Genomic DNA, 23,109 nt, shown 5'->3' on the forward strand with positions numbered 1-23,109 from the left:
CTCTGCATAGGTGTGCACACACACTCACACTCACACTCGAGAGGCGAGACTCAGTCTCCAAGAAGAGCCTGCAGCTACGGGGAAGGCTGTCAGCAGCAGCAAGGGCTGGAGGGAGGCGTCGGGGCCAAGGAGAGAGCTGGGGGCACTGGTGGCATCTGTCCTCCCTCCCGAAGCCAGGCCCGGGCTCCCTAAGCCTCCCTTTGGCGGTGTCGAGGATCCCCCAATCCCTGCACCAGCCCCGGGGGGCTGAGAGGGTCCTGTGGACTCTTTACCCTGCTGAATGGTGTGGGCGGGAGAGGGTGGGTGGCCGAGCAGGCCCCAACCTCAGCAGTCTCTGCTCTGCCACAGGCCACTGGGGGTAATGAGCTTGGCACTCAAGCTCTCAGAGCCTCAGTTTCCTCAAGAAGGAATGGGGGCAGAAGCCCCAGCCAGCCCTCAGATGCTCCTGAGATCCAGGGATCATTCCGACAGCCCCACCGCACTCTGAGCTGACACCCTCAGAGCTGCTCCAGGTGAAGGGTGACTCGGGCCCAGCTCTGTGTCTTGGGTTCTCCTGTGTCCCCAGCAGCACTACCTGCCCCTACCTCTCTTTTCCTTCTCTCTTGCTTGGCAAAGCCCTGCCCAGGGAAGCCCAGCCATGTGTCTCCCCTGGCCCTCACTGGCGATCCCCCAGACACATGGCTGGCGCCTGTGGGGTGTCCAACCTCAGCAGCCTGGGGTGGTGTGTGGCCAGGGCAGCCTCCCCTCCCTGAGACGGCCATCCAAATGCCACCACCAGTCCCTCGCACTCCAGCCAGACCCCTGGGACACAGACACCCAGCAGTGGCTGCTTCCCCAGTCCGGCCAGACCCCCAGGACACAGAGACATGGCACTGGCCACTTCCTGGCAGACCCCCGACCATCACCCGTGCTAGTGGCCACAAGGGGCAGAGGAAGTGGGGCTGAGGAGCCCAGAAGACCTGGTTCCCAGGCCCTGCTGCATTCACCCGCCAAGCATCCCCCGCCCCATCTCCCGCTTCCCATCTCAGGTCCTGTAACTCGGTCCTGCTGCTGCTCAGGATAGACACCTCAGCTTCCCTCCACACGAGCCCCAGAGCCTCGGTGGGTCTATCAGGGGATGGGGCATGAGGCCTCTCTCAGGTTGCTCTGCAGACACAGGGGGGAGCCTTTCAGAGACAGGCAGTCCCCAGTGCAGAGCTCAGGCCCAGAGGCCTCCAGCCCTCTGAAGGATTTTCTGTCTGTGGTAGCTGGGGGTGGGGAGAGGGAGCCCCATGCGGGCCTGACATGGAGCCTTGAGAAACAGGTACATGGCATTGCCTCCTCTAAAGCACCCAGCCGCTGCCCTGACCATCGACGGCCCCCCGGAAAAAGTGCGGACAGTCTAGGGTGCAGAAGAGCTGGCCCTGCCCCCAGCTCAGAGACCCTCAGAGGGCCCCATGCTGCCAGGCCCTCTCCTTCACGGGAATGATGTCACCGCCCAAGAGATGGGCAGCAAGGCCCAAGCAGGGCAGAGCCATCTGAGACAGGCCACAACAGCAAGGCCCAGCCCACCAGCCAAGTGCATGACCCCAGAGTGCACTGATTCCCCTGAGCCACCTTCTTAGGTAGGTGCTTTTACTACCCCCATTTACAGATGTGGCACTGAGAGTCAGAAAGCTTCCGAAAGCTGCCCAAGGCCAGGCACAGTGGCTCATGTCTGTAATCCCAGCACTTTGAGAGGCCGAGGCAGGAGGATCACTTCAGCCCAGGAGTTCGAGACCAGCCTGGGTGACATAGCGACACCCTGTCTCTACCAAAAATACAAAATTAGCCCAGCGTGTTCGTGTCTGTCTGTAGTCCCAGCTATTTGGGAGGCTGAGGTGGGAGGATTGCTTGAGCCCTGGACTGCACTCCAGCCTGGCGGACAGAGCAAGACTGTCAAAAAAAAACCAAAAAAAAACAAAAAACAAAAAAAAATTTGCCGATGGCCACACAGTCAGTAAGTGATGACAGACCTGGGATTGAAACCTAGGTGTGTCTACTTTCTTAACCACGTATCCCATCAGGGAGGCCCATCAGGGAGGAATGGGAACTCAACTGGGCTGTGGGGACAAAGGCACCCTGGCCCCACCTGTAACCCCAACCCCCCAAGTTGACACCATTAGAGCTGCTCCAGATTAGGAGTGACTCCCAGACTCATACCCCAGCTTTCAGTGTCTTGAGTTCTCATCCTCTGAGCCCCTAGCTGCAAAGGGAGAAATCAAAGTGAGGCAGTCATTCACACCTTAGTGAGAATTAGTCCCTAAGACTTCCTCTAGTAGCATCAAGTTTAGAAGTGGGATAGAGAGCCTTGAAGGACCACACTCAGGGAGGGGTGTGGCCTGCTGGGGTAGTGGGTGGGTTGGAGGAGACAAGAGATGGAGAAGCAGGGGGCCTGGGGGAAAGGGACAAAGAAACTCAACAGCCATCCTGAAGGTGGGTGCACCCCCAGGACACCTCTTCCTGAGTTGTTGGGCCCAGACCACAGTGCAATCACTTCCCCACCCTCAATGAGCACCTACTGCATGCCCAGAGAACCTAATCTGGATGCTGTCTAGGACAGGGGCCTGCCCAAAGCAGGTGTGCAGCAGGGGTTTGCTAAATAAAAGGGGACACCTCAAGCCTGTGTGCCCCCAAACCCGCTCCTCCCCCACAGCTGTCCCCACCTCAGGTGAAGAAAGTCAATCCTTTCTTTCAGTTGCTCACGCCCAATGCTCTGGAGTTGCCTTTGACACCCTCCTTTCCCCCACACCCCCGTCACACCCATCAGCAGACCCCGTCGCTCGAGCCTCCAACACATCCAGAACGCAGCACCTCTGCCCTCCTCCATGGCCACCAGCCCTTGCTGTTTCCTGCAGGCCACCGGTATACCTGCTGCTCCATCTGCCTGGACCTCCTGGTGCCTTGACCGGGTGACACCCGCTCAGGGCCTTCCCCGAGCCACGCTGTACAGGTCACCCACTCCCCGTGCCTCAACTCACTGCCTTCCTTTCTTTTTGTCCCCGCAGCACTTGTCACCGTGATATTTATTTAATTTAAAAAGTTTTCTGTTCCCGCCAACTAGAAGATTCTGCCTGTGCGGTCACTGCAGTGTCCTCAGCGCCTACAGCAGCCTCTAGTGCTCAGTGAATGCGTGTGGAATCCATGATCATGAACAACGAGAGCAGCAGGGACGGCTCGCGGGGCCCAGGTGGGAGACCTGGGTGGGGAGAGGGTGCCCCCTCGGCAGAAGGCATGGAGGGGCAGGGCGGGACAGGACCGGGACCTTCGAGGCCACCTGCTGTCCATCTGTCTGCATCCCTGTGACATCAGCCTGGCATTTCTGCAGAGCGTCTCAGCCTGGACAAGTGTCTGACATGGACAGGACCACAAGCACCGGTCATAGGAGTGAAGGAGAGAGTGCGGCCCAAACACCTGGGTGTCCTTGTGCAAAACCAAAACCAACACCAAAAAGGAGCTCAACTTTGACCTCTAACCACAGGGAAACCCAAGTTCAAGCGGATGAAAAGCCAATAGCCTCAATTCTTCAGGAGGGTTCCTTAAACAGGACACAACGCTTTAATCAGAACGTGAAAACAAAAAAAAAAACCCAAGACATTCAACAAAATTAAAATTAAGAACTTCTGTTCATCGAAGGACTGTGTGAACAGCGAGAGCCGGCGTCCCCCAGGAGGTATGTCTGCTGCATGTGTAACTGACAATGTGAAGAGCTCCCGCAAATCAATGAGAAAAACACAAAACACCTTGGTAGAAAGTGCACACAGCCTTCGCCGGTGAGGAAACCCAGCGGGCAGCAACCCAGGGCAGTGTAGTTTGCGCTATGCCCACCCCAACAACGCTGGAGGGACGGTGATGAGCAGAAGCGGTTTCGAGAGTGTGTCCCGATCTTCCAGAGCTGACCCTATGCGCGCTTTGTGCCTCGGAGGTTCCACTGAGGGTGCACGCCCAGAATCGCAGCCCACATCCCCAGACACCCGCACAGGAGTTTCCTAAGTTGGCCCAGGCTGCACACTGCCCAGCAGTCTGCCAGGGAACGAACGGATTGCAGGGAAGCTACCAGGAAGACAATTTACCATGACAACAGCAACTTGTAGCTCCACCTACCACCACAAGGGACCCTCACAAACAGAATAGTTTTGGTGAAAAAAAGCCACCCCGAAAGCACAGGCTGACGGAATCCAGGTATGTGGTCCCAAAGCAGGCCATACGCAATCGTCCCTGCTGGGAATGCGCTCTCAGGTGGCAGAACCATGAGTACAGCAAGGAACCACTGAGCACAATGTCGGCGTCCCCGTGACCGCTCGGAGTAGGTTGGGGCTGTCTGTGGGGAAGGGTCTCAGGGGATCTCAGGGGCTGGCCAGGAGCAGGATGGGGCTGCTTTTGGGGAAGGGTCTTAGGGGATCTTGGGGGCTGGCCATGTTGAACTCCTTGACACAGTGGTGGTCGCCAGGTGGTCGTTCTAAACTTAACCGCTGAACTGTGTGGATATTTGTTAATGTCTCTGCAGGCCTATCACAGTTCAGGACTTTGAAAAGTTCTATTTTGGGGGGAAAATGTGGACACCAAACAGGAGTAGCTCTGGGCACCCCGGGAGCCATGAGAGGCGACTGACCTACTTCTCTGTTTCGCAGAGGAGGGAACCGAAGCCAAACAGAAAAAGGGGCTGCCCAGCAGCACGCTGCAGGAGGCGGGCAGGAGGGACCCCGTTTGGAGGGAGAGGAGGGGATTAATTTGAGGGATTAGAGGCGCAGCGGCTCTGAGCACACAGAGAGCCAGCCGGGACTTGGTAATATCTATAAATATTTGAGTGTCACAAGAATAGTTTTTCAAGCAGTTGGAGGCAGGATAGCTGAGCGTGGCTGAGCAAGGGTCAAGGGACAAGAGCCAGGCCATCAAATGGTGTGGCTGCATATCTACCGTGTGCCCCCCTGGCCTGTGGGAGCCCTACTGTGTGCCAGCCTCTGCCAGGCACTGGGGCTGCCAGAACGCCAGGGGCCAGACCCAGGCTGTTCTCTGGGGTGCCCATCTGGGGCCCTGGGGAGGACAGAGGACACCCCAGGTGTCAGTGGGAGCCCCACTGACCTCCACTCCCCATCCCTCACCTGTCTTCCCTAAACACATCTGCTCTGGGCAGCCCCCAGGCCTTTGCGCCTCTTGGAGGGCAGCCTGTCTGTCCTTGGAAACTCCTACTCATCCTTCATGCCTCAGCTCAAGTGTCCCTGCTTCCTGGAAGGAAGCTCTTCCCAATATCCCAGGCCAGGGTTCATAACCTGGGACCCCAGCGCATTCCGGGCAAATCCTTTCTGTATTCTGTCCACCAGCCTAGGAGGATCTGTTGTGGGCCTCTGTCCCCGGCACTGGAGTCAACCTGGGTCTCTTCACAGAGCCGGTACCCAGAGGGGGCCGGAGTCCCCTTGGGAGGGAGGGGCAAGAGTGTCATGAAAACCCCAGGGAAACGGCGACAGGGAAGACACAGAGTTTGTCATGTGGACAAGAAGGGGCAGGGCATTCTCTACAGCGGCGACCGGGTGGGCAAAGGCAGGGGCATGAAGGTGGCTGCTTGTGGGGAACGCGGAAGCAGGGCGACAGCATGGAGGGGCAGCCGGCCGGAGGGGCCAGGGAAGAGAGACCCCTCAATGTACACCTGCCCACCAAAGGGAGCCACTGAGGGCCACAGTGCTACCAGGTGACATGGTCCTTTTGCTCTTCAGCAAATATTTACAGGACTGTCCCGTGAGTCAGTCCCGGCTCCAGGCCCTGAGGGATCTGGGAGAGAAGGGGGCCAGGACCAGCGCACTCAGAGCTCATTCCAGACCCATAGACCCAGCCTGTGATGTGCAGACCCCATACTCCAGGAGCCGGGAGGCAGGACCGACCATAGGGTCATCCCTCTGGACACCCCAGGACCCCTTCACTATGACCACTGTGTGGTCTGACGTTCCCCAGAGACCTTCTACCTGGGCCTGCTCTGGGCCAGGTCCCAGGAGAGATGCTCCCACCACAGGGGCTCATGGCACCCAACATCCCTGCAACCTGGTTGGGGTTAGGACACCCACTTTAAAGAGGAGAAAACTGAGGGCCAACCAGGGCCAGGACTTTGCCAGTGACTGGGTCTGTGAGACCCCAAATCCTGCACCCTTCCCTGCCGGAAGCCATGCTGACCAACTTCCCTTCCACTCCCCTGGGCTTTTGGTTCTGAATCCCGGGCACCAAATGCAGGACAGAAACCCACTGGGACAGCCCTGACACTGACCAGGAGGGAAGATTCTGGAAAAGCCCTTCAGGCAACTCTGAGAACACTAATTGGGTGAGAGGGAGAGGAGGGCAAGACTCCTCCCCAGTTCTAGGAGTCCCTGCCCAACCACCACCCCCGGCAACTCCAGAAAGGCCACATGGCCCAGGGCAGCCCAGGAGCCCAGGCCCTGGCCACTGCCTCCAGCCTTTATGGCTTAGCCCAGGGAAGCCTCAGCCCGCCTGGGACAGCAACACTGACACCATCAGCAGCTCAGGCAGCAGCTCCGCCCACCTGGCACACCTGCCTACCTGTGCACCCAGTCGGGCGGGGTCATGACTCTGTCCTCAGTGCCTGGCACACAGAAGTGAGTGCCGGAGAGCCTTGGCCGGGCACAGGGAAGGAGGGAAAGAGAAAGAGAACCACCGCGGGGAACCCCCAGGCTGGCCTCAGGACACCCCATGAATGCTAAGTTTTTCCTCAAGTCTCAGCTGAGTTAAGCAGCGTTCCCTCCCCGACAAGCGGTACAACCCAGATGGTGAAATGACAGCCGACGTGGGGCGCCAGGGAAGGGCCCGGGCCTGGGCCAGAGCCTGGGTTTGGGCCTGAGGTCATCTGTGTGACCACAGCCAGGGCTGTGGCTCTTTGAGCCTCACTGCCCACACCTGGACCTTGGCCATGACAAAGTGGGCCTGGCTGACGGGTATCAGGTATTTGGGGTCTGAGACTGTACCACCTCAGAGACTGGACCCCTCCTCCCAGCACAAGACATGTGGGTCCTGTCCCTGTGGGACCCACATTGGGGGCCGCACATCAGCTCCGTGGCCCAGGAGATTGCCCCGCTCTGAGAGTCCACCCTGGGTCTCTGTGCGAGCCCACCTGTCCCCAGGCTCCCACCTGGGTATTTCCAAGCCACTCGCCCACACCACTAAGGGTCAGCTGGCAGGGCCCAGGGCCCCTCTCCCCTAGACCTGGGCCCAGCCAGGGCTCTGCTGGGGCTCTGTTCCTTGAGGGAGGGGTGCTCCTCTACCTGGCCTCCTCCCCAGGATGCCAGTTCTGGCCTCGGGAGGGAGTGGTGAGGACAGAGACCCTGGAGGCCAGGGGAGACGGTGCCGAGACCCAGCAGCCAGAGCTGGGCCTGCCGCCCACACAACGCCTCGGCTCAGGCTCCGGAAGGAAAACACGGGAGGGGTGTTCCCAAAGTAGGGGTCAGGGTGCCAGGGGAAGTCGTTGAGGAAGTGGCAAATATTCAAACGGACTGATCCTAGGCCTGCCGTGCAGGTGGCCCCGTGAAGTCTACCGAGGCTTAAAGTTTAGCATCGGGAGGGAGGCCGCGGGGGACACTCCCCAGAAGCTGTCGCGGGATTCCCCCAAAATGGCTCCAAGACGCGGCTGCCGGGTCCAGCCGCGAGGACTCCATCCCCCACCCCCACCCCCGCCCCCAAGAGGCGGACACTTAAAAGCTCAGAGCCAGGCAACTGGCAGTCAGCGGGGTGGGGTGGGGGTGGGTGGGGGGCGAGCCAGCGCCGGGGCGGTGCGGAACGGCACGAACGGAGCCCGAAGGGTCCCCGGGGACCAGCGAGAGTCCAGGGCAGGGTGCAGAGGCGCGCTGAGGACCGCACAGGACCGGGCGGCCCCCGGGTGGGGGGCGGCCCGGCCCTCAGTGGCGCTCGCCCCAGCCCCCGCCGCAGCGGCCCGGGCCGGCCGAGGAGCCCCCGCGCGGGGCTCCCCATTGCCTCGCAGCGCGCACACACGCACCACACACACGCACCTGGCCCACAGCCCCGCCGAGGCCGCCCGCGGGCCCAGTGGGGTGCGCTCGGGTGGCGCCCCCTTCCCCCGCCTTCCCCAGCGCCCTCACCCCCGCCCCGGCCCCCGCGAACCGCGGCACGGGAGACGCTCCACTCACCTGAGTTTCTCCATGTCTGCGGCAGAGGCCTGCGAGAAACCAAACGAGAGGGTCAGCAGGCAGGAGGTGTGCGCTCCGCGGCCACGCCGGGCAGAGCCAGGCGCAGCGGGCACGGCCGGGCACCCCGCGGGGCCCCGTCCGTGGGAAGCCCGGCCTTGCGCGTCCCCAGCCCCCAGTCCCGGCCGCGGCCCCCGTGACTCAGTGGGCGCGCCGGGCCGCGGCCGAGTAACAGGTGAGCCAGCCCGGGCCGCCGCGCTCCCCGCGCCGAGTTACGCCCCCCGGGGCGAAGAGGGGCCCGGCCCGGGATGGCCCGGCCAGGGGCGATCTCGGCTTCGCCCGGAGTAGGGGGACTCGGCCCGTCCCCGTTAACTCTCCGGCGGCCGCGGCCCCGCTGCTCCCCGCGCCCCGCCCGTTAACCCTTCCTGCCCCGCGCTCCCTCCCGGAGGAAACCGAGCCCCGGAATCTCAGAATCTCCGAGTCGGAGAATGTTGGGGAATTCGGGGCCGTGCAGGATTGCAGAACCTGACACTCACACAATCCCAGAGTGATGGCATTTGGAGCCTCGACTCCTCAATCAGGGACCCGCTGCCCTCAGATTCTGGGGTTCTGGGCCTGGCTCGCCCCTCCCGGGCCCCAGGGATTAACCCGTGAGCGCCCGGCTCGCCGGCGAGGCTCCCTGTCAGGCTTGCGCAGACCCGCCCGCGCGCGGCTTGGAGACCCTCCCTGCCCAGCCCCGCGCAACCGGGCAGCCCCTCCGCGCGCCGGGCTGGGGGACCCACCGGCCGCCGTTAACCTTGCGGGCGCGGGCGAGCGACGGGGACCGCGAGCGGCCCGGGCGGGATCGCACTTCCTGCGTGGAGCGGGGGGCACGGGGCGGGCTCTCTATCACCCGGGAGAGAGGCCGCTCCCCGGGGCTTTCCCCGTCTTTCTGTGCCGGACTGGCACTCAAGGGGGACGGGGGTCCGAGCCCAGGGACCACGCGACAGACCTGGGAAGACTGATGACTGCCCATCCCGGCCCCTCGCGCCAGGCGCCGCCGCCGCGTCCGCCGGGAGCGCGCTCCGCTCGGGTCCGGGCCCCACGCCGCCTCCCCCACCGCCCCGCCGGGCGAGGGCGCAGCCCGGCCGCAGCGCCAAGCTAGAAGGCCTGGCCCGGGGGCCTCGGCCAGGCTTGGCCACCAACTTCCCGGGTGCTCGGGCCCGCCTTCCGGCGCTCTCCCGGCCTCAGTTTCCTCACCTGAAAGCTGGGGGGAAGGGGGAGGCAGCTGGACAAGGCGCTCCACTGCCCTTCAGCACCCGTGGGCTGTGGAGCGGCTGGGGTGGGGGAAGGAATTTCAGGGGAAGGGATCCCCAAGGCGCCTGGATGGCGGTTCCCCTCCCCAGACGCTCTAAAAGTTATCCAAGACCACGAGCCTGGACCCCTCCATAATCCCTTCTCCTGCAAGACAAGGAGTTTGCCGGGAAGACTTTGCCGCCGGCCAACGCGACCCCCACACCGCTCTCTTCCCCAGGCCCACCTTTCCGGGTCCCCATGCTAGGTCCCAGCATACAGCAGGCGCTCAATAAACACGGACAGTGCATGCCTGGATCCCACGGCACTGGAGCCTGTCTTTCCCGGCCCTTTCCCCTCCTGGCTGTGAGCTCCCGGGCAGGAGCCCTGTGTGCTCACCAGGACACCCCCAGCACCCAGCAGGCTTGGCCTGCGCTGAGCCAGCGCAGGGTGGGAGGAGCCGTCCGCTCAGAGGGTCAGACCTGAACCAGGATCAAACCAAACCCAAGAAATCCAAGTGTTCCTCCATCCACCAACAACACCCACTCATTCACTCGCTCTGGGCTAAGTTCTCCAGCAGAGAGGGGACAGCAGACGAAGCAGAGAGGGGACAGCAGACGAAGCAAGCTCTGCTCTCCAGGGGCTAATGAGGAAGACCCCCACCCCCTCCTCTGGTCCTGGGAGGCCACCCTCAGCAGAATGGCCACGATAGTCATAACAATAACGTCTACCGCCCCTTACACATCACAGCGCTCCTCACCACAGCTCTACTGCGAAAGCCTCGGACCTCCCATGCAGGAGCAAAGCTCCGAGAGAGAAGAGGCTTGCTGGAGATCCCGCAGGTGAAGGGGCCCAGCTGCACCTGGACCCCACTGCTCAGGAGACTTTCCCACCCAAAGGCTGTCTCTGGTTGCCTCAATCACTCATGGCAAATGACCTGCCAGGGAGTTTGTCTATAATTAATATGAATGCATTAACATTTAATTTAAAAAATCTAGCATTAATTATTTACATTGAATGTTTCAGCCCTTCTAAAAGGCCTGTATGGGAATTCCCCCCACCCCTAGAAGGGAACTGGGGGGAAAGGCGGGGGAGGTTGCTGAGCTGCCCTGGTTAAGTGGTGGGGGCTGGGCAGGGCAAGAGACAGGCAGGGAACAGGCAGCCCCTACACTTTGCCTATTCCGGAGCCTGAAGCCTGGCTTTGATGCTACTGTGGCTCAAATCCTCTTCTGACCCATTACCTTCGGGCCAACCACAGCCTTCGGGACAACTACTGCCCTCGCCCTTGAAGGCTATGTCCTCCACGCGGCCCTCTGTGGGAACTCAGTGGAGTCACTGAGTTCACCACCACACCTGACGGGACAGGACTCTGTGTCCCAGCTCTGTGTCCCTGGACCAGCCCAGCACCTGGCAGGGGCGGGGGGACTAAAAAGCGGATTGTGCTTGACGCTCTCCATGCAGGAGTGATGCAGGCATCTTTGTGGGTGGCGAGGGAGGAGACAGCAGGGAAACTTCCCCAGCCGAGGTGCTGTGCCCTCGGGGACAGTCTCCCGTGAGGCTTCTGCACAGGACCAGCACCCCAGGTGCAAGTTTTGATTCAGCCGTTCCTTGACCACAGGACTGGATGATTTTCTGTGAGGCCCTTGCTATGGGTGAGCAAACCGAGACTAGTGCATGAAGTGGCTTGCTCAAGTCCCCTGAGGTTAGCCGAGGCCTGCCTGATGGGCTGGAGCACTGTGGTGCTGCCTGGGTCTTGGGCCAGTGGGTGGGGGCCATGAGGATGAGTCTGTGGGGTGTCCAGGGTTCCCACTATGAACTGAGGGGGCAGGATCTCCCTCAGGGAGACTGGGAACACAGGGTGCACACTGGATGCTCTCGGGGGACAGTCCTCAGGGCATAGTACTTCCCCACCTCTGGGCGCTGTCCCGCCACACTCATACCCACTGCCTCTTCCTGCAACACACCTCTCCCCAATGTCTGCCTTAAGTCCCTACCTCTTTCTGGTGGTCCAGCCCAGCAGCCACCTTTATCTCCTGACCCCTCACAGGAGCCCTGCCTGTTGGCCACTGGCCCCTGCTCTCTCCTCACTCCCACCTGTGGACGTCTGGGTCCTGATGATGTGCCCATCCGTGCATGGGCTGAGCCCTGTGGAGCTCCTGGCTGCCTCCCTCCCACCTCCTACTTCCTTTTCTTACCAACGTCGGGAGGGCTGCCCAGGTCAGAAACATGCCCGTCCACCCTTTCCTCCGCTGCTCTGTTCCCAGGGTGGCCTTGGGCCCGGTCACAGAAATCAGTTCCACTGAAGTGTCACAGCAGCTTTGCTGGATGGGTCTCATCAGCTGTGCATTTGCAGTTTATAGGCAGGAGCCTGGGGATCTGGATCTGGGACCAGGGCCCTCGCTATCCTCCCTGCGGCACCTGGGCACAGACACTGGCACACAGTAGGGCCTCATCAGACAAGGTTGAGGAGGTGACTCTGTGCCACCTGTCAGGCCTCCATGAGGGGTTTGTCAATACTGACCTGGCCCTGCCTAACCCTCCGACCCCCATGCCCAGCAGCCTCCCCTCGCTAGGCACACATTGGCCACACTGGCTGCCTTGCTGGCCCCAGGCTCACCTGGCCCATCCCTGTCTTAGGGCCTTTGCACTAGTTCCTTGCATCTGGAATGCTCTGCCCTGACTGCACGGCTGGGGCCTGTCTTCCCCGACTACCCGTCTAAAGCATCGGTGGCGCCCTGACAGCAGAGTTCCTCCATTCTGCCGCTGCATCTCCCTGTGTCCAGGGCCTGGCGTGGAGGCCCTGTGGTGAGCAGGTGCTGTTGGCCTGAATGAATGCAGTGCGTCCTAATCCCCAGCCAGAGGCACCTGCTCCCAGCCCTGGACAGCATCGTTCCTGCTCTCACGGCAGGGCCCTCGTCATTCTCACACCATCCGCGTCCCTTCTTCAAGCCTGCCTTTGTGCCAGAGGGCATGGAGCCCCTTGGTACTTGGCACAGTATCTTCGCAGAGCTCTGCCCTGGGAAACCCCTTTGTGGATGCGGGTCAGTCCTGCTGTGGCCCCCATAATGGAGCACATAAATCCTCTGCCGGACCCTCTGGCCTCATTGCACGGCTGCCCACTGTCCCCTAAATCTGGCTGATTTCTGACACCATGAAGAGGAGAGTGAGCCCACCTCTGCAGGGGGCCTGCCAGGTGCTGAGGGCCATGCCAAGGACAGAGGCCTGGGTTCCTGTCCCAGTTCTGGCTCCGACTCAGGCCAGCCCTACCCTCCCTCAGGGCATGGGGCTGGCCTCTCCGACCCCAACCCTGTGCTTGGCCCCCAGAGACTCCTTACACACACGCTGGGCTCCGGCTTCCTGAGTTTCCCTGAATCTTGTTGCCCCTACCCCTCCTTGAGGGGAGGGAATGAGCCTAACATGTGCAGGGCAGAGATGAGGCCTTGGGGGTGGGGCCTCCTCTGCAGCTGTGGGACCTGGGGCAGGGCTCTCAACCTCTCTGATCCTCAGTTACTCATCTAGGAAGGAAAGATGGAAAATCCTTCACTGGGAGCGACAAGGTGGCTGTGTGTAAGGGACCATCCTGGGGACAGGGCTGGGAAAGGGGTGTGGCTGTTCTGAAGAGTCAGCCTTCTAACTGATCACTTGGGGTGGACAGCTTTCTAAGATGTTTTACATGGTACCCTGGCTTGTGACATTCATTTGGCAACATTTACTGTGGGCAGAGCCCTGTTCCGGGGGATTCAGCACTGGTCAAACGATGAAATTCTCTGCCGTCACTGTGCTGATATTCTCATGCAGGGAGACAGACCTCAAGAGAGGAATCAGTAAACCATCCCTCCCACCCTGTGTGTTCGATGGGGATATGTGTACAGAGAACAATGGGAGGCAGGGTGGGGCAGGGAAGAGGTGCAGTGATGAACACGGAGGTCCAGATGAAGTGAGCTGAGCCCAGGAGCAGATGAATCCCAGGGGATCGCTGGAGGAGGGGCGGGTGAGTCCTGGGGCAGCAGGACGGGGTGGAGGGGGCGGGGGATGGAGGTGGTGGGGTGGGGAGCTTCCGGAGGAGGGGCGGGTGAGTCCTGGGGCAGCAGGGCGTGGGGGGCGGGGGGGGCGGGGGGGTGGAGGTGGTGGAGCGGGGAGCTTCCGGAGGAGGGGCGGGTGAGTTCCCAGGGAACCACCAGAAGAGGGGCGGGTGAGTCCTGGGAAGTCACTGGAGGAGCAGCCCTGGGGCTGCGTCTGGTGAGTTTGGGAAGCATCCCCGTCACCAGTGGGAAGGAGCGGTTGGGGTGCGGGGCCTTGTGTGCCCTCATCAGGACCTTGGCTTCTGCCATGAGATGGATGCGAGTCCCTGGAGGGATGAACGGAGGCGTCTCCTTCACACTGCTGTGTGGAGATGGGCAAATGCAGGACCCCAGGATGTCCAGCCAGGCCCACGGAGCCTGGGGTGGAGGTGGGAGGGATTCTTGGATTCCCAGGCAGTCTAGAAGCAGACACAAAGGAAGAGAACCCCTGAGGTGACAGAAGCATTGTGACCTGAGCAGCTGGAGACAGGCGGGGGAACATGGGGGATTCAGGTCTGGTGGTGCCCCTTGGCCATCCCAGGGGAGACACCAAGGGCTGGGAAATGGGCTTGGAGTTCAGGGGAGGCTCCAGGAGACGTGAACCTAAAAGTAGTCAGATCAGAGTGACACTGGGGAGGCCACCAGGGCAGCCACGGTGGAAGGGGACGGGGGCTGGGATGGAGCCTGGGACCCTGCCACTGTTGGGGGTCAGGAGGCAAGCAGGACTAACCAAGGAGACTGGGAAGGGGCAGGTGGGAGATGGGAGGAGAGTCTGCAGTAAGGGTGGGGGTGGTCCTTTGGGGGCTGTCTCAAGGAGGAGAGCGGGATCATCGGTGTCACGGGCTGACCCACAAGTAGGATAAGGATGGAGAGCTGCCTGGGCCTTGTGAACCCCAGGCATCCCCAAGCTGCAGCAGCAAATGAGCCGCGGGCTTTCCTGGCCTTATCCGATCAATGGGAGAGGGAAGAGCGCTTGCCTAGGGTTATCCAGCAAGTTGAGGATCTGAACCCAGGCCCTGGCTTGGGGCTGTCCCCACAGGGGGCCAAGAATGTCCTTTCCCTGGGGAATCCCCGCTCCTGGCCTCAGCTGCAGAGGTGACCCTGTCGCACCTGAGGTCTGGGTCTTGTCTAGGCTCTGTGTGACTTCATACAGGGCCTCCCTTTACCCAGCTGTGCCCTGGTGCTGCCGGGCTAGGCTGGTGACAGCGAACTGGCCTCCCAGAGCTCAATCTGGCCCACCGACATGTTGTATTTGGCCTGCAGAAGGCTTTTTTTTTTTTTTTTTTTAACATTCGAGCCAACATTTAAAAATTGGGAGTTTACATTTTAAAATCCGTATTTTTGGCTTCTACTGAAAAATTTGGAAGATCTGGCAACGTCGGCCCACATTCCCACATGGCAACAGTCAGCTGGGCTGGGAAGCAGCTGCCCCCTCTCCAGGCACCTCGGGGGTCCCCCATTCAAGAGAGGCGCCATCCACATCTGAGCTTTCCCTATCATCGGGAGGCTGAGGCCAGGCGGGCAGAGTGGCTTATTCAGGGTCACTCAGCCGGAAAGCCTCTCAGACAGGATCCAACTGCAGCCTTGGGGACTGGCATTGGGGGTGTTGTCATGACCCCACCCAGGGCTCTGCCCCTGGCCCTGTGCTTCCTGCTCCATCTTGACTTTTGTTCTCAGATAAACACTGGATTGAGTCATTCACACTAGTATAAATGAGGCTCAGTCCCAAGTCTGTGATAACCGGAGGTCCCAGAGACCTTCTACAGCTGCCTCTTATTTGTTGACCAACGAAGAGGAGGACCAGAGACTCACCCACGGCCACTCAGCCAGGCAGGACAGCACAGGACAGGAATGAAACCCAGGGCTCTCCTGGGGCAGCAGCTTCCTCCCAGAACTGGTTCATGGTGGAGCCCCAGGCTTGGTCTCTCAACAAAGGGTCTGCAGGCTGGTGACTGGAAACCCGGGATCTGCCTTGCTTCCCCAGAGCTACCCCTCCAGAAAGCATTCTGGGGATAGAGGCTTGTCCAGGCCAGGAAGGTACAGGGCACACAGTGGGTACTCAAATCAACAGACAAGCCCCTGTGAAGGGCTGGCATCACTATCTTTATCACCACTATCATCCCGGCGGCTGAATCCCTACCTTGTGCCAGGGCCCTTCCTCAGTTATCTCTAATGTCCCCATGGAGACACTGGGGGGAGTGTGACTTCAGCCAGGGCACAGCCCAACCAGGACTCTGCTGGACTCAGCTTTCTGGGCCTCAGTGCCTGCTTTATGGAACGAGCCTGACCCTAGGATCCCTTTCACAGGCTTGCTGTATTTGATTTGAGGCTGGAGCTGGGGGGTTCAGAGTTGGCGCCCATCATGAGATACGATCCTGGGGGACTGGTGGGAGAAGGTGGGGTGTAGCAGGAGTTAGGCCTGGAGACCGGGGCCTCCGAGGCCAGGTATGGTCCAGCCCCTCCTGCTGAGGCTGATGCCACCTCTCGCTTCAAGCAGTCAAGCTGGGCTCCTGGGTGGGGCCACCCTGGCCAGGCCCTAGGGTGCAGCCTCGCCCCCTGAACATACTGTTGGGCCCCAGCAGGCCCTGAGGCCCCGAGAGATATGTGCAAGAAGCCCTGGGATGGAATCTTCCAGGGCCCAGGCGGCACCAGGACTCCCCTGGGGCTCAGCAGTCCCCAGAGGGCGGTCTGCATGGTAAGCGGAGCCAAGAGCAGCAGAGAAGCGGGGCTCCCAGCTCACCACCCCCTGGAGGAGCAGATGGGGACACAATGCTTATTAGGTGCCTGTGACCATGACTGACTTTTCACTGCTGGGGAAACTGAGGCACAATGAGGCTGGGTGACCTGTCCAGAGTCACACAGAAGGCCACTGACCCTCGAGATGCGCTTCCACCCAGAGCTGCCTGGCCCCAGCTGGCCGTGCAGACCTACGGGGAAAGGGCTGGCAGGGCTTCAAATCACCAGAACTTCCCACCCACCGGCCTGTCCCTGGCCATCCCTGGACAGAGCAGGTGACCTGAGGGCCAGCAGCACACAGGTGGCAGAGGTGCAGAGGTGGAGGGCAAAGTGCCTGGGCCCAATCCGGCTCCTCCACCTCCCTCTTCCTCTGTGCACTGGGGACATAATGATGGCGCTGACCTCCTGGAGTTGCGCCCAAGCTGGGGGTCAGAAGCTGAGAACACTAGTCAACGCTCCGCGAGTATCAGTCACCGCACTCAGCCGGGGTTTGTCCCCAGAACAGACCCCCTCCCAGCAGAAAAGCCTTCCTGGGAGGCTACAGGTTGATATCCCACAAACCCAGCCCACCGCCTCTGCCTCCATCCTGTGTTGGGAGAAGGTGGAACTGGGGCACGAGCAACATCCAGGCAGCCCAGGGGTCCTCCCTGGCCCACGGGACACAGACGGTGCAGGGCATGGAAGGTCAGCACCAAGGTGGGGGTGCCAGTCCCTGAGTGAGGTCCCACCTGCCCAATGCTCTGCACAGCTCTGTCCCCAGGACAGCTAAGGAAATCTCACCACATCTTTTGTCTGTCTGTCTGAGGTCAGAGTGCATGTGTGGACGGGGTACGATGAAAGAGCTCTACAGCCCAAGCCAGGACTCCCTGTGTCACCTGGGGCAAGTGGCAGCCCCTCACAACCTCAGTTTCCAACTCCATGTAATGGGGGCAGCTATGAAAGCTCACCTCCCTGCCTGACAAGCCTGTGGGACAGCCTGCCTCATGTGGGGTTGTCTCAGGCTCAAAACTGTAAAAGGATAATCACAGGAAAGCCCGAGGTAAACCACAAAGGCTTTGCCACAGTGGGGAGAGGATTATGATAATTGTTATCATTACTGTTCACGCATGTGCATTCCATACAGAAATAGTCTGCCTGCCCCAAAGTCAGAAATTTCACCTTAGAGATTCATTCCTTTGGCAATTAAGGCCTTTCCTATTACAGATATTATAAAAGGGGTGTGGGGAGGGAACTTGGAGCAGGTCAGACAGGACCTGTGGGGAAACGGCACATGAGGAGGGAAGAGACCTCTGGGGTTGAGACTCACCCGACCTGGAGGCCTCCAAGGGGAGGCAGCTCGGCCTCCGTGCTTGCCACTGCCCAAGCAAGGCCCACTAGTTCCCACGGCCTGGCCTGGCCCCACTCTGCTTGCAGCCTCAGCGGCCGCCTCCGAAGAAGGCTGGGAGCTCAGGGCCGGGTCCTTCTCCCCTGGGGCTGCAGCTCCTGCAAGGGCCTCCTGGGCCAGGCCTTGGCCTCGATCCACTGCGGAGGGCTCTGGGCTGCGGCCTCTGGGTACCCTGAAGGCCTCCAGGGTCCCAGGGTCCAGAACCCGCACAGTGACCTCATCCAGGAACCTGGAGAAGGGCAGTCTGGCCTCCCGCCGGCGGCCCAGGCGTGCGAGGGAGCCTGTGACAGCCCGGCTGCCTGTGTTCAGGGACTCTGGGGAGGACGGCCGGACTGGCGACACCCGGGCCATCTCCTGGCTGGGCCGAGCTGATGATTTGCCCTCAGGATTCCGACCTTGGCTGGGGCTTGGCATGTGGCTTTGAAGGTCCTGTCTGTGGGCTTCCTTGATGGCGGCTGCTGCCCTGGGCTCCAGGAGAGAGCTGTAGCTGCCCTGCTTGGGACAGGCAGGGTTAGAGCCCCGTACCTGGGAGCTGGCCCCTGAGAACATCCTCCTGAGTCAGTCCAAGGTCTGGGCTCCCCAAGAGCGCCGTGACCCACTCCTCTCCTCCCATGGGGCTGGGATCCCTGTGCCCTCTTGGGGGCTGTGCCTCCCGTCCTCACAGACCAGGGCAACCAGCCAGATGCCCGCCTGCCCATTGATCCAGTGGCAGGGCCTCACGGCCTCTCACCCCCAAATCGATTCTCACTAAATGGAAGCTGAGCTTCAGGGCTTAGAAAGTGCTAGAGAGGAGAAGGTCATGTCCTGGGCTCTGCCTGGGGAGGTAGCCCGCCCTGAGTGAGCTCCTGTGGTACACAGGACCCTGGACTGGGCCTCCCCCTCTCCTACTCTGACATCTCCTCTGCCAGGTGCAGTCCAGGGTGCAGGGGCACAGAGGACAGGCAGTGGACAGATGGCCACGATGGTCACCATGACAGCGTGAGCACTGGGCCTGAAGCAGGGCAAACTGGAACTGCAGCAAACCAGCAAATGGGAGGGGCCGGCAGAGGCCGCGGGCAGCCCACTGTCCTCCCATGCATCCTTATTACAGAGCCTTCATTCTCTTTTGAGATACAGGGTAGTTAGCTAAAAGACCATCTTTCCTGGCCTCCTATGCAGCCAGGCCAGGAGGTCGCCAATGAACTATAAACAGAAGTTGGGTGTGACTGCTGGCAGAGCTCTGCGAAAAAGATCAGACAGACAACCTGTGTCCTTTTCCCATTCCCCATCCTCCTGCTGCTTCTCTAGAACATGGAAGTGATGGCTGGAGCTGTGGCAGACATTTTGCACCATGAGACAAACTTGTGGCAGAAGCCATGTATAAAAGATGGAGGAGCAGAAAGACAAAAGGAATCTGGATCTCCCATGACCACTGAATCATCACACCAGCCCTGCATCACCTGCCTCTGGTACTGTTTTTTTTTTTTTTTTTTTGAGACGGAGTTTCATTCTTGTTGCTCAGGCTGGAGTACAATGGCTTGATCTCAGCTCACTGCAACTTCTGCCTCCCAGATTCAAGCAATTCTCCTGCCTCAGCCTCCAAAGTAGCTGAGACTACAGGTCCCTGCTACCACGCCTGGCTAATTTTTGTATTTTTAGTAGAGACAGAGTTTCACCATGTTGGTCAGGCTAGTCTCGAACTCCTGACCTCAGGTGATCCGCCTGCCTTGGCCTCCCGAAGTGCTGGGATTACAGGCATCAGCCACTGTGCCTGGCCTTCCTCTGGTAGTTCTTTAACTTGAAAGAAAAAGAACCCCTTGTCTTTAAGCTATGGTTATTTCATCTCTGTTGGTAGCAGCTGTGTGCAATTCTCCAATGATATACAGGGTTAGGGTGAGAAAAAGCAGTTGCTAACACTATGAGCAAGAGCCTTTGGCACACGGAGGCCTGGGGTGTAGTTAGGTGAGAGTGGGCTAGGGGAGATACACTTAGAGAAGGGCTAGAGCCAGACCTGGACCCTCTATCCTTTGTGTGAAGGGAGACACACCTGCCCGCTGCACCCCACGCAGAGATCCTTCCTAGGATGCGGCTTTGGGGTGCTAGAGTGAAGGAAGGCTCTCCAGGGGTGGCAGCCCAGGCCCTTGGCCTGGCACGCATTGCCACCATCCCTGGCCTGGCCTCTGGTGTTGCTTGGAGCGAGGCTGAGGCCCTGCGCGGCATGCTCATAGCTGTACACCCGGGCCCTGTCTGGATGCCTCCATCCGGTGCTGGGGACCCCTGCTTTTCTGAGTTCAGCTGGATGCCCAAGGCACCCCTGACTGAGTCTGCAAAACTCAGTGCATGGCCTCACCATGGCCTCAGCCACCCAAGACAGGAACAGGGGCTGCTTCGACTCTTTCCTCCCCCTCTTCCCTGTACCCATCCCTGGCCGCCAGGCCCTGGAGATTCAGCCTTTCTCAGGCCTGGCCACCTCCCTGCATCCTCACCATCACTTTGCTGGTACCAGACACCACCACGTCTCACTTGGACACCTGCGAGCATCCCTTCCTGCGGCTCCTGAGTCAATGCAGATCCAGCCCGGCCCATCCCACAAACACGGCCAGTATGACCTTTTAAAATCACAGACCAGGCTGGGCACAGTGGCTCACGCCTAGAATCCCAGCACTTTGGGAGGCTGAGGCGGGCAGATCACCTGACGTCAGGAGTTCGAGACTAGCCTAACCAACATGGTGAAATCCCATCTCTACTAAAAATACAAAAATTAGCTGGGTGTGGTGGTGCCCACCTGTGGTCCTAGCTATTTGGGAGGCAGAAGCAGAAGAATCACTTGAACCCGGGAGGCGGAGGTTGCAGTGAGCTGAGATCATACCACTGCACTCCAGCCTGGGTGACAGGGCAAGACTCCATCTAAAAAATAGATACAGAAATAAATAAATAATAAATAAAATCACAGGCCAGGTGACTAGACAACCTCACACCTTCATACACACTGCAAGGCCCTGACAATTGCTGGTGTCTTCTCTCTCTCTGCTACCCTCCCGCCCTGTGCTCCCCACTGCCAAGGAACGTCTCTCAGGTTCCTGAATGTGCTAAGCTCTACCTGACCTCAGGGACTTTGCACTTGCTTTCCCTCTGCCAGAAACACTCCCACTCTCTCCCTTCCCTCCTTCCCATCATCTAATTCCCAGCTGACCTTCAGGGTCCCAGTTTCACAGCCTGTCCCCCTCTGTCACTCAGATTAGATCAAGCACCCCTGCGGCAGCCCCTTATAGCCCTGGCCCCGAACTGTAATTAATGTGCTTGCAATTATTTATTATCTGTGTGTGTGTCCCCCCAAAGAATGGAAGTTCCACTGTATCCCCGCTCTTTGCATAGGGCCTGGCACATAGTAGGTGCTCAATACGTAGTTCTTGAATGACTGACTGAATGAATGGCATAGCAGGTTCAGGCTGTCAGTTCACAGACATCCCCAGCCTGGTGTGGGCCTACTCGGACCGGAAACAGGATGAGAATATAGGGGAGGGATCTCAGGTTCTTGGGAGGCCACAGTGTCCTCCTCCCACCCCGTGGTGCCCAACAGTCGCCCCTCTACACCTGAACAGCCCTTCCCCAGCAGCAGTCGTTCAGCCCCTGCCCTATCACCAGTGAGAAAGAGACTTCAAGGCTGGCAGATCCAAGTTCAAATCCCTTCTCCAACACTCCAACAGGCCCACGGGCAAGTCACATCCCCCTCCTCATCTGTCAGGTGGGCATGGGACAGCACTCAGCCCATGGCAGTGCTGGGAAGTGGCGTGAGCAAGGGATTTCAGGACTCACTAGCACTGGGGCTCTGATGTGTCCATTTCACTAGCATGCATGGTTTCAGGAGTGTTCTGGGGGCCCTGGCCAACCAGTCCTCTGAGCTGCTTCCAGAGTTTCAGGCTGCATCAGACAAGTTTCCGTTGTCATAACAACCTGCTGGCTCTCAGGCGCCTGGGCCTGAGGCTCTGAGGATGCTGCCGGCTGCCATGGGCTCAAGGCCTGGGCCGGCTCACCTACCACCATCCTGGATGACCTCTCCTGGAGCTGCTTCCAGCTCCTGGCACCGTAGCCCCTGCCTCTTGACTCATCTGATTCAGTCCTGCTTCCCAAGCCCCTCCCGCGTGCCAAGCTCTGTGCTGGGCATGCGTCATCACCCCAAATCCCCACCTGCCCCTGTGCAGCACGATGGCCAAAGGCTCTATTTTCTGCTAAAAGGAGCAGAGTCTCAGAAAGGTGCAGTGACCTGTCAGAGGTCACATGGCTTGGGCATGGCAGGCCCAGGACGGAACCCCAAAGGTCAGGCACTTACACCCGCTTCCTCTCCAGATGCCCAAGCCCCTCTCCTGCTGCCTGGCACACGCTGCCCCCGTGGTCAGAAAGCTGGCTCCTGCCAGCTCTGAGAGAAGGGGCATGAGGCTGCCCACTGCCTGCTGGGACTGGAGCAGGAAGACCAGGCCACAGGATGTTGGGGGGACCCTGCCGTGTGGGCAGGCATGCTGGGCTTCTGCTAACAGTGCCAAACATCACCTTGCTTCATTGTTACAGCAGGCCTGCAAGCTAGGAACAGCTACCCTGCTTCATGGAGGAGGAAACTGGGCTCTGAGGGGCCTCAGGTAAACCCCCATGGCGCGGGCATGCGCCAGGGGCTGTAGCATAGGCCAGCAGGGGTGTGGTCACTTTCACTAACCTTCCCCTTGTCCCAGCACAGAAGTTTTTTTTTTTTTTTCTTTCATTCTTTCCTTTTTTTTTTTTTGAGACGAGTCTCACTCTGCTGCCAGGCTAAAGTGCTGCGGTGCGATCTCGGCTCACTGCAAACTCTGACTTCCTGGTTTAAGCGATTCTCCTGCCTCAGCCTCCCAAGTAGGTGGGATTACAGACATGCGCCACCACGCCCAGCTAATTTTTGTGTTTTTAGTAGAGACGGGGTTTCTTCATGTTGGCCAGGATGGTCTTGATCTCCTGACATTGTGATCGGCCCACCTCAGCCTCCCAAAGTGCTGGGATTACAGGCATGAACCACCGCGCCTGGTCGGAAGTTTCTATTATTATCCCCCTTTTGCAGCTGAGGACACTGAGGCTCTGGGAATCTGCACACTTGTGCTCCTAATCACTTGCCCTGCTGTCCCTGGATTTCCCACGCTGGCCTGAGAATCCCCAAGGGCAGCCATGGTCTTGATGTCTCCAAGTCCCCAGCACCCAAGCACAGGCTGTACCATCGGCACATGAATTCTGCCCCAGCTCTCCTTCCTCAGATAGGACACGTACACAGCTGTCCAGGCCTTCCAGGGAGATCCCTGGGCAAGGGTGCCCCTGCAGGAACCCCGGCTGGCCGCTGACCTTTAGAAGAGGCCTCACTGCTGCTTCCTCATTGCCTGAGTGTGTCTTCCAGGGCAACGCGGGCCTGGAAAGGCCGAATGGCTGTTAGTTTGGGTTGGCTTTTCTCCCACCAAATACTCAAGGTGGGGTCAAGTCTCCGTGTCTGATCAGCCCCCTCCTGACC

The 23,109-nt window shown here is 59.9% G+C and overlaps 1 protein-coding gene across 16 annotated transcripts in view; it reads right to left on the minus strand.

Annotated features, from left to right (window-relative positions):
- BEGAIN (brain enriched guanylate kinase associated) overlaps window positions 1–23,109 on the minus strand; it is a 50,071-nt gene that overhangs the window by 22,408 nt on the left and 4,554 nt on the right. For 4 of the 16 annotated variants that reach the window (XM_045396997.2, XM_045396996.2, XM_065518467.1 and 1 more), the window contains exon 2: window positions 8,160–8,188. In XM_045396997.2, coding sequence (XP_045252932.1) covers window positions 8,160–8,188 — 29 coding nt within the window. Of the gene's footprint in view, window positions 1–8,159; window positions 8,189–8,692; window positions 9,227–9,675; window positions 9,826–23,109 lie in introns of those variants that run through there. The other 12 variants (XM_065518477.1, XM_065518474.1, XM_065518470.1 and 9 more) reach the window with 5 other exon arrangements.

This window comes from Macaca fascicularis, chromosome 7, assembly GCF_037993035.2.
Source record: "Macaca fascicularis isolate 582-1 chromosome 7, T2T-MFA8v1.1".
In the NCBI taxonomy this organism is placed as follows: domain Eukaryota; kingdom Metazoa; phylum Chordata; class Mammalia; order Primates; family Cercopithecidae; genus Macaca; species Macaca fascicularis.